Below are 14,775 nucleotides of genomic sequence, written 5' to 3' on the forward strand. Positions count from 1 at the left end.
GGGAAAGTTGAAAGAAATGAAGGGCGACAGCAGCTCAAGAATTTAGGATTAACAAGTCAGGATTCAAGGTGTTACATTTCGCATGAAGCGCACAACAGGAAGCAGCTACGGATAGGTCACATTATAGTACTTTGTGTCATGTGACACAGAGCGCCACCCTCTGACACAAATGTCACCTGATAAGTAATGTAAACCCTTCTCCCCACCATAATAACAAAAAGATGCAACCAGGTCTGGACTGGCCCAAAAGCAGCAGCAAATGCTGGTCAGTGTGCACATTCACCCTGCCAATAACAAGGATTACTGCCTTCACGATTGAAAAACATAGCCAATAGGTCTCGCTTTTGGGCCCTTATAAGTATTTATTTATGCAGCACAATATCCTTGGTTCTACAACATCAACCGTTGCATGGCTAAACACTTATAAGGTCCCGAAGGCGAGACCTATTGGCTATGCCAATGCTTGTTTGTTATGTGTTAAAGCGAGCGGCTGTCTTTCATTAAAGAAAGAAAGAACTAAACAATCTTTGCCTCCGGTCCTCTCCTAAAATGCTATTGCTTCCAAGAAAGGCCCCGATTATTCAGTGTTGCCACAAACTGTGGTACTCCCTCATTCTTCAGCTATTCAACGACCGTGTTCGTGGTCAGAAGTCTTTTATTCTTAATTCTATTCAATTTACTCTATTATTGTTTACTGTGAGTTGTATTCAGAAACATGCACTGAAGCCCACACTGTAATGAAGACAATACAAAACATCAGGCTGGGTAATGGAGAAAGACACACCTTAAAAGATGCTGCTAAGAAGGTGAAGAGCTGGCTGAAGGTCGGTTTGTACAGAAGGTATTTGTGGGGGTTCTCCCGCTTGGCTGGCTTCTCAGATGGGTCCTGAATGAAAGGAAGACAGGTTGGCCACAGCTTTTATGTTGGTTCTCATCAACTATTTTCCATTTATCCCCCAGTGTGTCCACACATCCTCCACATGACTACACGCTGTTCTTTAATCAGTAAAAAACAACATCCTATCAGCAGAACAAGAATGTAGGAGAAAGAACTCATTAAAGAAGTTATCTGAAATCTGAGGTTGAAATTGCAGTGCTTTGTTCAACATGTTATCAGGACATGAAGGGCTGCAGCAGAATACAAAATTATAAGTTACTTACCGGTAATGCTAGTTTAGTCAAGTGCTTGTTCTCTGCAAATCAAATTCAAAACTTGTGATGGAAAGGCTGGGGACTACATATAAATAGAAAGGGATTGTTCTCTATGAGCAATGTTCTGTGATTTTTTTCAACAGAGTCAGAGTAATTTGTGTGTTTCGGCCTTTCTCGTAAATACAGAGCTCGAATGCAGCTCAGAAACATTTAGAAGGTGCATTATCAGGCACTCCCAATATTCTTTTTTATTTTAACACGAATAGTATACTATTTTTAGAATGCTTTATTCCAATCAGCATAACATATAACATTTTAATACAAAATATATACATATTGAGAGGCGTGAAGCACTTCCCATGGTTTGCGCGAGGCATTGTATGTCCTTTTGCCTCTGAAAAATAGTAACACAAAATATTGGTGGCAACTGCTTTACATTAATATCACTCAGTGGTTTCAAAATGTAAAAAATGAAAATACAATTGAGATTGTGTTGAAAATTTGCCCTTCCTGCAGGCTCACCACAGATTTTTTGCCTTTTGCAGGACCCTAAACTTCTGCTAGCTGTAGAGCTCTGTGCATATTGCCCCCGCTAACTAGTGTCTGTGCTCCCTCGTTCAACATGATGACATTTTGGCATACAATTTAAATTATATACCTAACTAAACTAAAAGCTCCTAGTATATGGTACAAAGTGTACTCAGGGCCTGTAAGTTACATATCATTAGCAGACTGCAGCATACATTGTTCACTATACAGGGACAGTGCAAACGCGACTGCAGGCCTACCATTTATAACATGGCAGTTGCAGTTTTAGTCTGCAAATTTGACTGGTCAAAATTACCTCTTTTGCCAAGTCAAAACCTTCCTTTTAAGTATATATATAAGCCACTCGTACCTAGGCCTTATTGCCCACAAGGCAGTGAGCATCATACTTAAAAGTAGGACATGTAGGAATTTAATGTTAAGCATTCCCTTACAATGAAAAAACCTCAAAAATGATTCTCACTGTAGCAAGGCTGGCTGTTCCGTAGGAAAATAATGAGTTACATTACACATTTAATAATGCTAATTTTGGTTAGGAAAAAGCTTGAACAATAATTAAACAACTATTGTTAATTGTAATACAAAAATCCAATTCAAGAGGAGCCTAGCGCTTGACCAAGATGGCCGCGTGAGCTCTGAGCTCCCGAGACCCTCGCGCCCTCCGTCGACTATCCTGTCTCTAATCCTGTCTGTATGCATGGCATCGTGTAGATGACCTGTCAGGGAGGCGATTGATGCTACCCGCGGTCGGATCGCCCACCGGGAACCGGAGTTACGCATGGCGGAAGATTGCGGCCTATCTCCGAGGGATGCCAGGGGCTAGAGTTGGCAGGACGCCCGACTTCTAGTTGAACAACAACGGCCAGGCGAGGTGTGAACTGTCGGATGGAGGTCCCCGTCCTTTCACTTTCGCTTTCTCTCCCTTTGTCTGCCCTGCCCCTGGAGAGCTCTTGGTGGCTTTATTATCCTTTGGACGCTTTACATGCTACTCTGGCGGCCCATTGCAGAACTAATTACTCCTGATTCCCCTCGTTGAGAGAGGGCCGTCTTATCTGAACCGACCTGCTTGGTACCAACCATGTCGGGCAAAGCAGAGGTGGATCGGCTGAAGCCTAAATCTACCAGGCGGGGTGCCTATACTCAGGTCAATAATATTGACCGCTATGCTCTGCAGAAGGGATCACCGTGTGGGTCGAGCCAGTCGCCGGATACCCAGAAGGAGGCCTCGCCCTTGGCCCCGGAGCTCTCGCTGCAGGATGTCATGGGCGCGCTTGAAGGGATGCAGACTTCGATTGGGAGACAGTTTGATGCCCTGGCGCATAAGGTGGATGCCATCTTGGTGGATGTCAACCTGATCCGTGCGGACTTGGGCAAAACGAATGAACGGGTTAAAACCCTGGACCTCAAGACCACGGGCCTCGCCGATGATGTCGCGGAACTGCAGACCGAGGTTCGTAAGCTGAGGACCGAGAGTGATCTCGCCGCCCGCCGGCTGGAGGACTTTGAGAGCCGGGCCAGGCGCAACAACGTGCGCGTTATCGGGGTCCCGGAGTCCTCGGATGAGGCTTCGGTTGACCTGCTCGTCGAGGACTTGGTGCTTAACCATCTGCAGCCTAAGGGTCTTGGGAAGTTCTTTGCGGTTGAAAGGGCCCATAGAGTGCCGGGTGGGAGGCCCAAGGTGGGAGCCCCACCGAGGCCGATTGTCGCCCGGCTCTTTCATTTTCGAGATCGGGACGCTATCCTGCAAGCATCGAGGGTGACGGGCCCGGTCCCCTTCCAGAACGCGTCAGTGAATTTCTATCCGGACTTCACCCAGCAGGTGCAGAGGCAGAGACAGGGATTTCTGGGGGTGAAGAGGCGACTTCGGGAGAGGGATCTGAAGTATGCCATGCTCTTCCCTGCCAGACTACGTGTGGTGTACGAAGATCGGACATTCTTCTTTGAGTCTCCTGTCATGGCCGATGAATGGCTGGACGCTTTGCCCCGGCGGCGGACGGGAGAGGATACTGCCGCGGATGGGGACAGTGGCCGGGATGGGCAAGGCTGATTTTTCGGAGCCGGTCTGACTTTATTTGATGACTTGATTAGAGTGCAGTAAATGCGGAGGGTTGCGGGAGGACGAGGGGAGCTCTTTCCTCCCTTAGGGTTCTTTTTGTAGATTTTGGGTTTTGTAGGGCGACAGGCACACTGCAAGTTGGGGGGGCTTTGTAAGCTGCAGCAGGGGTGCAGGGTGGGGGGGATGGTTGGGATTTTGGGGTTGTTGTTGGGGGGTCTGTTTCTGCAAGGCGTAGTGATCATCTTCGGTATTGTCCCATGGTGGCTCTTCGGGGGGGGGGGTGGGCCTCTTTGTGTTTGGGGATGGGGGGTAGAGGTTTAAGTGTTATTAGCTGGAATGTTAATGGTTTGGGGGATCGCATTAAGCGCGGGATAGTTTTGCAACACTTGAAACGGTCAATGCCAGATGTTGCCCTACTGCAGGAGACACACCTTATAGGTAACACGTGCTATGCTCTTAATAGGAAGGGTTATAAATTCATAGCTCATTCGGGATTCTCCTCCGGGTCTAGGGGTGTGGGCATCCTTGTCAGGGCCTCGCTACCATTTGAGGTGGACTCCACCGTTGTTGACGATAGGGGGAGGTTTGTGGCGGTGGCGGGGAGGTGGGAAGGTAGAACTTTGGTTTTAGTTTCGGTTTATGTCCCTCCAGCCCTGCAGGCCTCCACGTTTGTGGATCTGGGTAGGGCCTTGCTGGATCTCCCGGGGGGTATGTTAGTGGTAGGGGGGGACTTCAATGCTGTCGGCTCTGGGCTGCTGGATAGGTACCCGCCCAGAGACACAGGGGGGGCTCAGAAGTGGCTTCCAGACTTCCTAGACACACTCGGCCTGATAGACTGCTGGAGGCTCCGACACCCCACACAGCGTCAATACACCTTCCACTCCGGGGCGCATGGTAGCCTTTCTAGGATTGACTATCTGCTCACTTTGGCTGTGCACGCCCCTTTGGTTTCTGAGGCCAGGCACATGGCGCGTGGCATATCGGACCATTCGCCAGTGTGGGTCAGGCTGGATGTCGGCCGAGAGGGAGGGGGAAGGGTGGCTCCTATTAACCCCTGGTACTTTCGAGATTCCAAGATGCGCAGCGGTGAAGACAGTTAAAAAAAAATTCAAGGATAATCAGGGGTCCGTGGAATCGGCAGTGTCGCTCTGGGAAGCATTTAAGACCGTGCTGCGAGGGGAGGCCCTCTCACTTGTAGTGGCGGCCAAGCGGCGGAGAGATGGCGAGGTTATGCAGGTGGAGGAGGAGATCGTGGCTTTGGAGGGAGCGCTAGAGGAGGAGGTAACAGCGGCCTCACTGCATGAGCTGAGCTTGAAGCAAGCCGAGTATAAGGACCTTGTGACAAATGCCGCTAAGACCCTCAGTAGGGAGCAGCAGGGCCGCCTGTATGATGTTGGTGACAAGGCCGGGAAGCTCCTAGCTTGGCTGGATAAAAAAGAACGGGTTAATAGAGTAGTGCCGGAGCTGACGGGAGAGGGGGGAGAGGTGATTGTGGAACCTGAGGGGATTGTCCAGTGTTTCTCGGACTATTTCCGTAAGGTTTATGCCTCAGTGTCGGATAGGCCGCCCGGGGACTCGCGTGACCTCTTGCGGGATATCGCTCTGCCCTGTCTCTCTGATGTAGATAGAGATGATCTTGATGGAGACTTAACGGTCGATGAGGTGGCGGGAGCTATTTGCGCGCTGAGCTCGGGCAAGGCCTCGGGCCCGAATGGCTTGCCGATTGACCTGTATAAACTGTTCCCGGATAGGGTAGCCCCTCACCTGCGCGCCATGTTTGTGGAGGCGCGGGGGAGTGGGACCCTCCCGTTGGACCAGAGGCTGGCGACAATTGTTGTGATACATAAAGATGGTAAACCCCGAGATAAGTGTGCCTCATATAGGCCCATATCACTCATCAACGCCGAGCCGAAGATCCTGGCTAAAATCCTGGCGGGCAGATTGGTCAGGGTACTTGGAGACTTGATTCACCCTGATCAATCCGGTTTTATTCCGCATCGCAACACCGCGTTGAACCTTCGGCGCCTCCATGGGGTGATCGCCAGGGCTGGCACGCTGCGAGAACCGGCTATTGTGGCGTCTCTTGATGCCACGATGGCCTTCGATACGGTGGAATGGGAGTATTTGTGGGCTGTGCTAGCCAAGTTCGGCTTTGGCCCTGGTTTTGTGAGCTGGGTGAGGTTGCTGTATGAGGGACCCCTTGCGAGCGTGGTGGTAAATGGCCGGCCATCGACTCCGTTCCGGCTTGGGAGGGGGACTCGGCAGGGCTGCCCCCTGTCGCCTCTGTTGTTCGCCCTTGCTCTTGAACCTCTGGCGGCGTGGATACGCTGGCACCCGGATATACGTGGCCTTCGGTGGTCGCCCGAACACGAGGACCGCATTTCGCTATACGCTGATGACATCTTGTTGTATCTTGCCTCGCCCAAGAACTCACTCATAGTGGTCTGTGACGTTCTTACATCCTTCGGTAGGAATTCGGGTCTCGTCATCAACTGGAGTAAATCGTATTTATACGTCCTGAGTGGTGAGGTTCCGCCGGTCCCGCGAACTTGCTCGATCCAGATTGCTCAGCAGGGCTTCGTGTATCTGGGGATCTTTATCTCCATGGACCCCGCTTTGCGGTATGAGAGAAACCTGCTCCCCCCCCTGGCGCGCCTGCGGCGGGATGTTGAGGGCTGGCGGAGGCTGCCGCTCTCCCTCGTCGGGCGCGCTGCCTTGTTCAAAATGATGTCCCTTCCTCGGTTCCTCTACGCATTGCAAAACACTCTAGATTGGGTGCCGGCCAAGTACTTTCGGGAGGTCGAAAGCCTCCAACGGACGCTGTTGTGGGATGGGAGGCCGCGGATAGCGATTGCTAAATTGACGCTTCCATGGTATGACGGGGGTATCGCGCTTCCAGACATCCGACGCTATTACTGGGCCTCCCAGTTGTCCGCGATTAACCACGGTTTCTATGGCCCGGCCCTCAGCCCTGGTTATGCCATGGACAGATGGTTGTTGCGCGGTGGGAACTATCTTAGGGCGTTGTACTCGCGGTCCCTCGACTCATCCCTCACGGGGCCCACTGGGGTGGCGGTGCGTGTATGGAAGATGGCGACTGACTCTCTGGGCTGGAAGGATAGGCTCACCTTAGCTGCCCCGTTGTTTGAATCTGAAAGGTTGGGTAGGCTTTGGCATACGAAAGGGTTTGATAAATGGGATTTGATCGGCATTTCCAGGGTTGGAGATATGCTGATTAAGGGTAGGGTGAAGTCCTTTGAAGAGTTGCAGAAGGAGTATGAGTTGGGGGCGTCTGAGTTTTTCCGATATGTTCAGGTGCGTCATGCCCTGCGGTCAGTCCTTGTGGAGGGTGAGAAGGTGCCTGAGTCCTCTCCTTTGGAGGACCGGATCCTTGATGGCCATATGCCGGAGAGCACGATCTCGCTCATCTACAAGAAACTGATAAATGTTCGGGCTGATGTGCTACTGGGGCTGCGGGACCAGTGGACTAGGGACGGACTCGAGTTGGATGATGAGGACTGGCAGTCTGCTGTTTCCTCTCCTAAGGAGGTTGCGATCCCGTCGCGTCTGAGGCTGGTGCAGCTTAAGATCCTGCATCGAGTGTATGTGACGGGGCCGCGACTGGTTCATATGGGATTCTCTGAGGAAGGCCTATGTAGGAGGGGATGCGGTATGGTGGGTACTTTCCTACATATCATCTGGGAATGTGGTGTCATCACGGAATTTTGGAGGCGAGTTCATGCGGTGATGGGGGAGGTGACGGGCATTGCTATGCAGCCGGAAGCGCGGTGTTGTCTCCTGAATGTCTGGGGGCTCACTGACCATGATGAGGCACAGACCCAGTGGGTGACCCTGGGTAACATGGTTGCTAATAGGGACATCGCGCGCTTGTGGGGTTCCGGGGGGCCCCCCACGTTAACTGCGTGGAAAGAAAATATGGACTGGAGTATGCTCAGGGAGAAGACAGTATATTGCGCCAGAGGCCGCCCTCGGAGGTGGCATGCCATCTGGGGGCGGTGGAATCAATACAGGGGGGGAATATGTCTTGCCCCTGATCTGGATCCCCCCGAGGAACAGCTTTCTTCTTGACCTTCTTTCCAGCTCAGTATGTAGATGTGATGGTTAATTGACTTCTTGGGCCTCTGCTTTTCCCCCTTTTTCCTCTTATCATAGTACTGTGACCGTTAGACGATTGGGGTCCGGCTCCCCCTGAGGGGCTACCACCGTGGGCATTCAGTGTTGTTGCCTTGCTGGGGTTTGTTGTGTGTTTGTAATTATTTAAAATGGAACCTTCTCACTGCTCCTTCAATGTACTGTGGACGATTCTCTGTACTCTCCTAACGAAGCTGCCGAACCTCCGGGTTGTCGGCTGAATAGCTGTGTCCAGATTCTTGAAGAAATAAAGGTTTTAAAAAAAAAAAAAAAAAAAAAATCCAATTCAATGCTGATTCTGGGTTTCTGATAAATATTAAGGAAAAGGTACTTTTAGGGAGTTACCTTTTCCCTGCTTAAAACCTCTGAAGGCCCTTTTGCATTTTTTCTCCCACTTCTTCCAGCCCATAACTAGCATTGGAATAGGCGTGAAATACCACTCGTGAGCAAACAACAGGCCGACCGGACAGAATATTCAGGGTGATACTGTGAGAATCCCTTTTGACATTATACTGACAAATTCTGCTTGAATGTCAAATTCAGCTTGACAGGTCAGCTCGGGTTTTACATAATACTTGGGGCGCATTTCAAGCGGCGAGGACAGGATACCAAAACAATAATACTGACTGGTTGTTTGGAAAGCTATTCTTTGGTCTGCCAGACTTCTGCCTTTGGGTTCACAGGGGAAGGGCCACTGAGATTATGCGGCAAGGGAGGCCCAAACTATTCAACAGTGTTGACTAAATTATGTACCAAGAAATGGCAAATTATGTGGTCTAATGCAGCACATTTTCTGATAATAGTACTTCAGAATTTTGTCATTTTTTTCACATGTTTACACTGTCTGGACAATGGTTTCACCTCATTAGTATGTGTTTAACATCTAAATATAGTTATAAGCAACTGAAATATGACATGTCAACCTTTGCATAGGGCTTTCACTGAACATCAGCATGGAGCACCCTGATTTTTAAAAATCTTTTAATTTGTTTGAGCTAGAAACAACATTTTTAGTTAACATCTGTAGATTATGCAGCAAAAGATGGGTTATGTGGCAAATGCATAGCTTTGCAGAAAACAATGCAGCCCCAGAATTGCATAATAACAGTGACCCTGTATTGAGGGTGCAGTGACTGCCTCACACTGGATTTTAGTGTTAGATGTGGGACGACGCTAGGATTACCATAATTTGCGTGGCCGAAGACTTTGACCATCTTGAAAATGCACAAAGTGGGTATGGTTAGCCCCGGGAATTTTGACCTCATCGGTTAGAACATGCCCGGGAGTCAGTCACAACCACTGGCTCGTGCCAGGCATAAATGTGGCACCTCCAGGCACCCACTTCAGAACATTCCTGGATCTGAGGAAGACCAGAAAAGGACTAAACTTCTAACTGTGCGGTCCCTTCAATGGCTCTACTAAAGTGATTGAAAGACAGCTACCTGCTCTATCGATTGCTTTCAACCCTGAGTCAAAATGTATAAGTGTAACCACTATTCTTAAACATGAGCTGACTTATTTCTATCTTCTTTTTATGTTACGTCCTTGGAAACCCTTTGGGTCTTGTCCCTGCTAGAGAAAACGATCACACAAATAGATAAATAACAAATAGCCATCACATGTCCTTTTCTAAGCCTACCAGGGCGGTGCCAGGAGGAAACCATCTCCTTGAAAATAAATCTTTGCTATGCACTGGAAATCTTGCCAAATCATATGCAATTCTAGTACATAATGTGAAAGTCTTTAGAAGTGTGAGGCACTGTCCTCCTTTCAAAGGGTCTGTTTGAAATCAAGAATTAGTTACTAGTATACTCCATATTCCTTTCTCACTACTTGCAGTGATGGAACATTTATGGGTAAACTCATGTTGTTGATTTGTCATATATCTGTTCACAATGATAAAAAAGATATTAGAACAAAGTTTACAGTTCTGCACAGCTTAGTACTCAAATGTTACTCACCTGAAGCCCTGGCTTGTTCATTTGTGTTGACAAATTCATGGGTTCTCGCTCCAGAGCTTGCAGCATTCGGAACATGTCGACCGTCAACTCACTGAACTTGACCTAGAACACAAGAAACTTCAGTAGTTAGACAAAAAAAACAGTGGTCTGCAAATGAAGGAAATAATTACGAAGAACAGGAATCAGACAACCAAACGTGGAGTAATACAACATATAAAATCTCTGGGGCTCCAATAAGTAAAAGGGATGAAAACCAAACAAGACAGCAAGGTAACTTAGATGCACAATTTATTGTGTAAGGCATGGCGAGGAAATGCATGTGAGAAGAAGGTAATAAGTAATGTTCAAACCAACAAGCACAGTTAACAATAAATTAAGAAAACAGCAGTCTTGTGAGTTAGAAAACACAGCAGCGACACGTATTTGCTAACCAGAAACAGCTACAAAGCTAGTGACATAAAAAACAATAATATTGAAAGACTTGGTTTTCTGTCTCACATATTGGCGCAAGGAAACATTGTTCACCTTCGCAAATGGGGTCTGTACCCCATAAAAATGACCATTCGGCTTAAAGAAAAATTTACTCAAAAATCGGCTTTAAGATAATGGACTTCTTCATCCAAGAGATGGAACGCATTCTTCGCTTAAAACAAGATGGGTTCATGCTATCAAGTACACCTAGACGACGGGCTGTTAGGCTGACAATGTATTTTGTTTGCCACACTAGCCTTAAAGAAGACCTTTCTAACTCAGATGGCTGCTGCCCAGTGAACAGATGGAGATCTGCTTAACAGGCTGTCCAAGACTAGTCTCTTTGCAGAGCAGCCATCACTTAGATCATGCCCAGTGGGCTTGCTCAAGTCCTATTTCTATTGTAATATAGACATAGTGCTTCATACCCACTGTGGGGCGCCGAAGCGCATTAACAAAAGGCTAGCACACTTCACTGCAGAGAATGGTGTGGTTTGCAGAGTATTGCATTGGTTGTGATCCTAAGTGGGAGGAGTTTTGATGTCATGCATGAGTGACCAGAGAGGTGCTCTTGTCTTGTTGCCTGGCGCGGTGCCCAGCATTATGATAGATTAGGAGGTGTGAGCGATAGGTTCACAAATTATCATAGTAATTAGCTGTCAGTTATAATTTACAGTGCAGGGCCACCGGCCGCGTTTCATGACTTCTAATATGCTTTCAGTTCACATTCCATGCGGACTGCAGCAATGTTACTGTAACCTGCTGTAGCCATGTTTTCTTGCTACTGTTTACGTTGCCTAAAGGATGTGTCCGTCTCCAAGACTAGACGCGTTGCATCTAGCCAACAGAGTTGCCGAATTTGCAAACTAGTTTGCCCAGCCGAAATGATTTACATTTTTGTTATTCGTGAAGACTATCTGCTATGTCCCATGAATCTGGCTAGGCATCGGCCCATACACTTGGAGAGAATGTAGTCACATTATCCAACTAGAAACCGTATATGTTGTAGTGTATAAATTTGGGTCATGCCTTTGGGACCTTGGCTACACTACTGGCGTATGGAGCTTGTTGGTAACGTCTATGAATCACAAGCTATTCATTGTTGCAATAAACACTTTACAGATTCAACCAAAATAGGAGTCAGAGATTTCTTTGAAATAACGTTGACATAACCATACCTCTGAGCGAGAGATGTTCCACAAACTCAGCCAGTCATAGCCTTAGTCTTTCACCTAAATCCCGAATCTTCTGTGCCTGGCCTGAACACAACAGCATCCCGATCAGCATCTCGATCCAAGACAATTATCACACTACAAGCTCCTTTTCCTCTCTTGTTCCCTAAATCAACCCAGATCCCTCACCCTGCAGACAGCAAATCTTCATGGACACAATAAGGTGGAGCCCTGGTAATGAGGGGAGAAAATCAATCTCCCCTCTTTTTGTCAGTCTGCCTTATACATTACGGAAAGTTGAAACGCCTGAGCTAAGAAAGCTTACTTCCAAACTGGAGGCGACACCAAAGAACACTTCACAGCATTCTAGTACCGGCGTTCCTCTCAGTAACACCTCGAACACTGGTTCTGTCAAAGCAACTATACAACTGTACGGTGCATGTCCAGGACAAAATACACTACCTCTCGGCTAACATTGCTGCTTTGGCATCTCACGAGGTAAACACCTACCACAGAACTGTCTCTAAGCATCGCCAATGTCTATGAATTCACCACCTTAGCGGAATTTCTAATATATGAGGTTTATCAGTGTGCTAAATCCTCAACTAATGAAGCATGTAATCCCAAGGTCATGCATCCGCATTACCCAGCCAACATAACCATCATCACAAAAATTGTTCAATAACGCCCTCCTACTCGGAAGGTCCTTAAAAAGTCCTCAGACAAATGAACACTAATAGCAAGCTCTTCCCGTATGGCCAAGGTCCACCAGGCAAACAGCAAACTCTCCGCTTCTCTGAAAGCAGTGTAGTCTTCTCTGTGGCTTCCAGTGTGGCTTCCACCACCACGCGTCGTTTATCATACATCTGAGCCAGGTCCTGATAGATGTACATTAATGCTTCCCAAATCCCCAGCTGCGTTCAACACTTTTCAATATTCCTGGATCTATTGGCAACTAACTGTAGCGTCGGAATATATGGTTCAATTCCTTCTCATTTAACAGATCTCACCTAGTAACGCTTGTGAACTACATGCACTTCTCTAACATCACCCGCGGGCTCCACAAGCGTCAGCTTTGTCCAAGACCTATTCGATATCTACAAGGTATCTCCTGTATTTTTAACAGCTTAAAGATAGAGTATTATATTTAGGGATACATATGCGCTGTATATTATCATTTACATAAGACACTAACATCAAAGTTTCCAAAGAAACAAGATGACTAGAGGTAAGTCAAGGAGTGCAAAGTAAGCACCCAAACCAGAGACACAAGAAATGGTCGGTCACAGTGCATCGAAAACCAAGATCCTGCCATTGGGCCGACATAATCCGCCATGCTCCTATTTCACCGGCATTCATCCAATGGCTGCTGCTGTCTCCTTGTCAAAAAGTCTGTGAATTGAAGGTCACTTTTAACTAATAAATATCAATGACTACAGAAGAATAACCTCAGTAAATATGGATGCTAACTTCTATGCTGCGAGGAATCCTGTCCTTTCGACTTCAGTCTCAAAGGATCCGCCTTGTGCCAGCAGTTGCAATTGTCAGGACTGATTTCTGTGACGGTATCTACATGTGCTTATCAGCACAGACGTTAGAGGGGTTTCACACTGTAAAAATCCTGTGCAACCCACCTCATCCTAGGTCTGTAGCAAAATGATCGAATCTCACCTGCAGAGGTGTCGGTTCACTGATTGTCTCACCAAACTAAAAGTTGGATCCATGATGCGCTCCTTCCGACCTCTCTAAACTGATGTTGCTATACCTGCCGACCAGACATCAAAGGGCGCCCCACTAAAACAAATTTGCTGCACGCCCGCCGAAATACAAACAATTTGGGGGCAGAACACTGCATGAACCAAAGTTCTCTCCCCTAGAAGCGTGCGCGCTATAGGCAAGTTTCTCAGAATCCAGAAGTTGCAGAAAAGGCCTCAGCTCCCTCTGGCTTTTGAATTCCAGTAGACAAGCTTTGCTGGTTATAGTGAGCGGCCACCGGATTATCTTATCACTGTTCTGGTTGATGGCCTCATCTCATCTTGAGACTCTTTCTTTCACTGCAAAGTGAAGTGGCATTATTAGGGCAACACTCATGCTACCGAAAAACAATAAAGACAGACAAAACATATAATTTTGCTTGATATTCTATGCTAAGAACAACATCAATTTCTAAACCAAAGGCTGTATTCAGATATCTCAAACCCAGGGCTTAGTTTGTAAAAGAAGAAGAGCTTGCAGCTAGCCCTAGCAAAGGTCTGGTGCCGGATACAAAGGCCGTGTAGTCTTGATTCCACCTCATGCCTCTTTCCTCCAACACCTTCCCTGCATTTTTATTTCACTCTTGCAAGTTCTTTTTCCCTGGTTTCTCCCTGTTGCAGTTTTTTTCCATCTTTCTCGTTTTTCCTTTTGTGGTTTTTCTCTCTTTATCTGTGAATCAAAATTTGTTTAGGAAAAATGACTGCCGGTGCCCAAAATTGAGTGCTGGAGGGCCCCACCTGCTGAAATTAGGCACTGCTCTTACCTTACACTCCTAATCTAATCAACTTCCAAAAACCATGATTAACACAACATTACCTCAAGACTTTGAAATTCCTAATTTCAGATCTTCAATAGGGATGGTTGTAAAAAATAAAAATAAAAGGTATTCTTAATTTTCACTGAACAAGGCTTCTCAAAAAAATGGGAGGGATAAGGAAAAAGAGAGGCACGAGGATTGCTCCAAAGAAAAAAAAAGAAGAAAAGAAAAAAGGATAAAGACTGAGGGAACCAAGAAAAAACTAAAGAAAAACACAACATTAAAAGTAAAAATATACACATGTTACTGTATATATTTTTTATCTCTTTACTTTGATGTTTTTCTCTTTGTTACAAGAGAAAAAAGTCCAAGTAAAGAGAAAAGAAAAGAGAAAAGCGAAGTGGAAAAGTAAAAAACTGGGAAGTAAGGTAAATTCAAAGTAAAACATGCACGCTAAGAGATATGCTGCTAAAAGAGGTTATTTTAAAATTGTTCCTCTCTGGCTCTTCCAAACATAAACCAGCCAATCCTTTCATCTGCTTTGTGACGCAACCTCACCTGATTGTTGCAGTTCCCAATGATCAGCGCGTCGGCGAGGGTCAGCTGGCCAACTATCATGCCCTGCTCCAGCATCGGGCTGCCGCCTTCTATCAGCCGATTTGCAATGATAACGATGGTGTTGTCATCATTCAAAACCATGACTGGGTCAGCCTGAAAGCAGAAAGTCACAATGACCTTTATGTTACGCAAAAC

General features: G+C 47.1%; 1 protein-coding gene across 5 annotated transcripts in view; it reads right to left on the bottom strand.

The window, feature by feature from the left end:
- The window catches only part of SCAI (suppressor of cancer cell invasion), a 561,593-nt gene that overhangs the window by 106,874 nt on the left and 439,944 nt on the right, over positions 1–14,775 (bottom strand). For all 5 annotated transcript variants that reach the window (XM_085613779.1, XM_085613781.1, XM_085613780.1 and 2 more), the window contains 3 exons: positions 14,581–14,733; positions 9,868–9,969; positions 785–886 (listed from right to left, as the gene is read on the bottom strand). In XM_085613779.1, the coding sequence (XP_085469905.1) occupies positions 785–886; positions 9,868–9,969; positions 14,581–14,733 (357 nt within the window). The remainder of the gene's footprint in view (positions 1–784; positions 887–9,867; positions 9,970–14,580; positions 14,734–14,775) is intronic.

The sequence above is a fragment of the Triturus cristatus genome, chromosome 1_2 (genome assembly GCF_964204655.1).
Source record: "Triturus cristatus chromosome 1_2, aTriCri1.1, whole genome shotgun sequence".
Classification (NCBI taxonomy): Eukaryota; Metazoa; Chordata; class Amphibia; order Caudata; family Salamandridae; genus Triturus; species Triturus cristatus.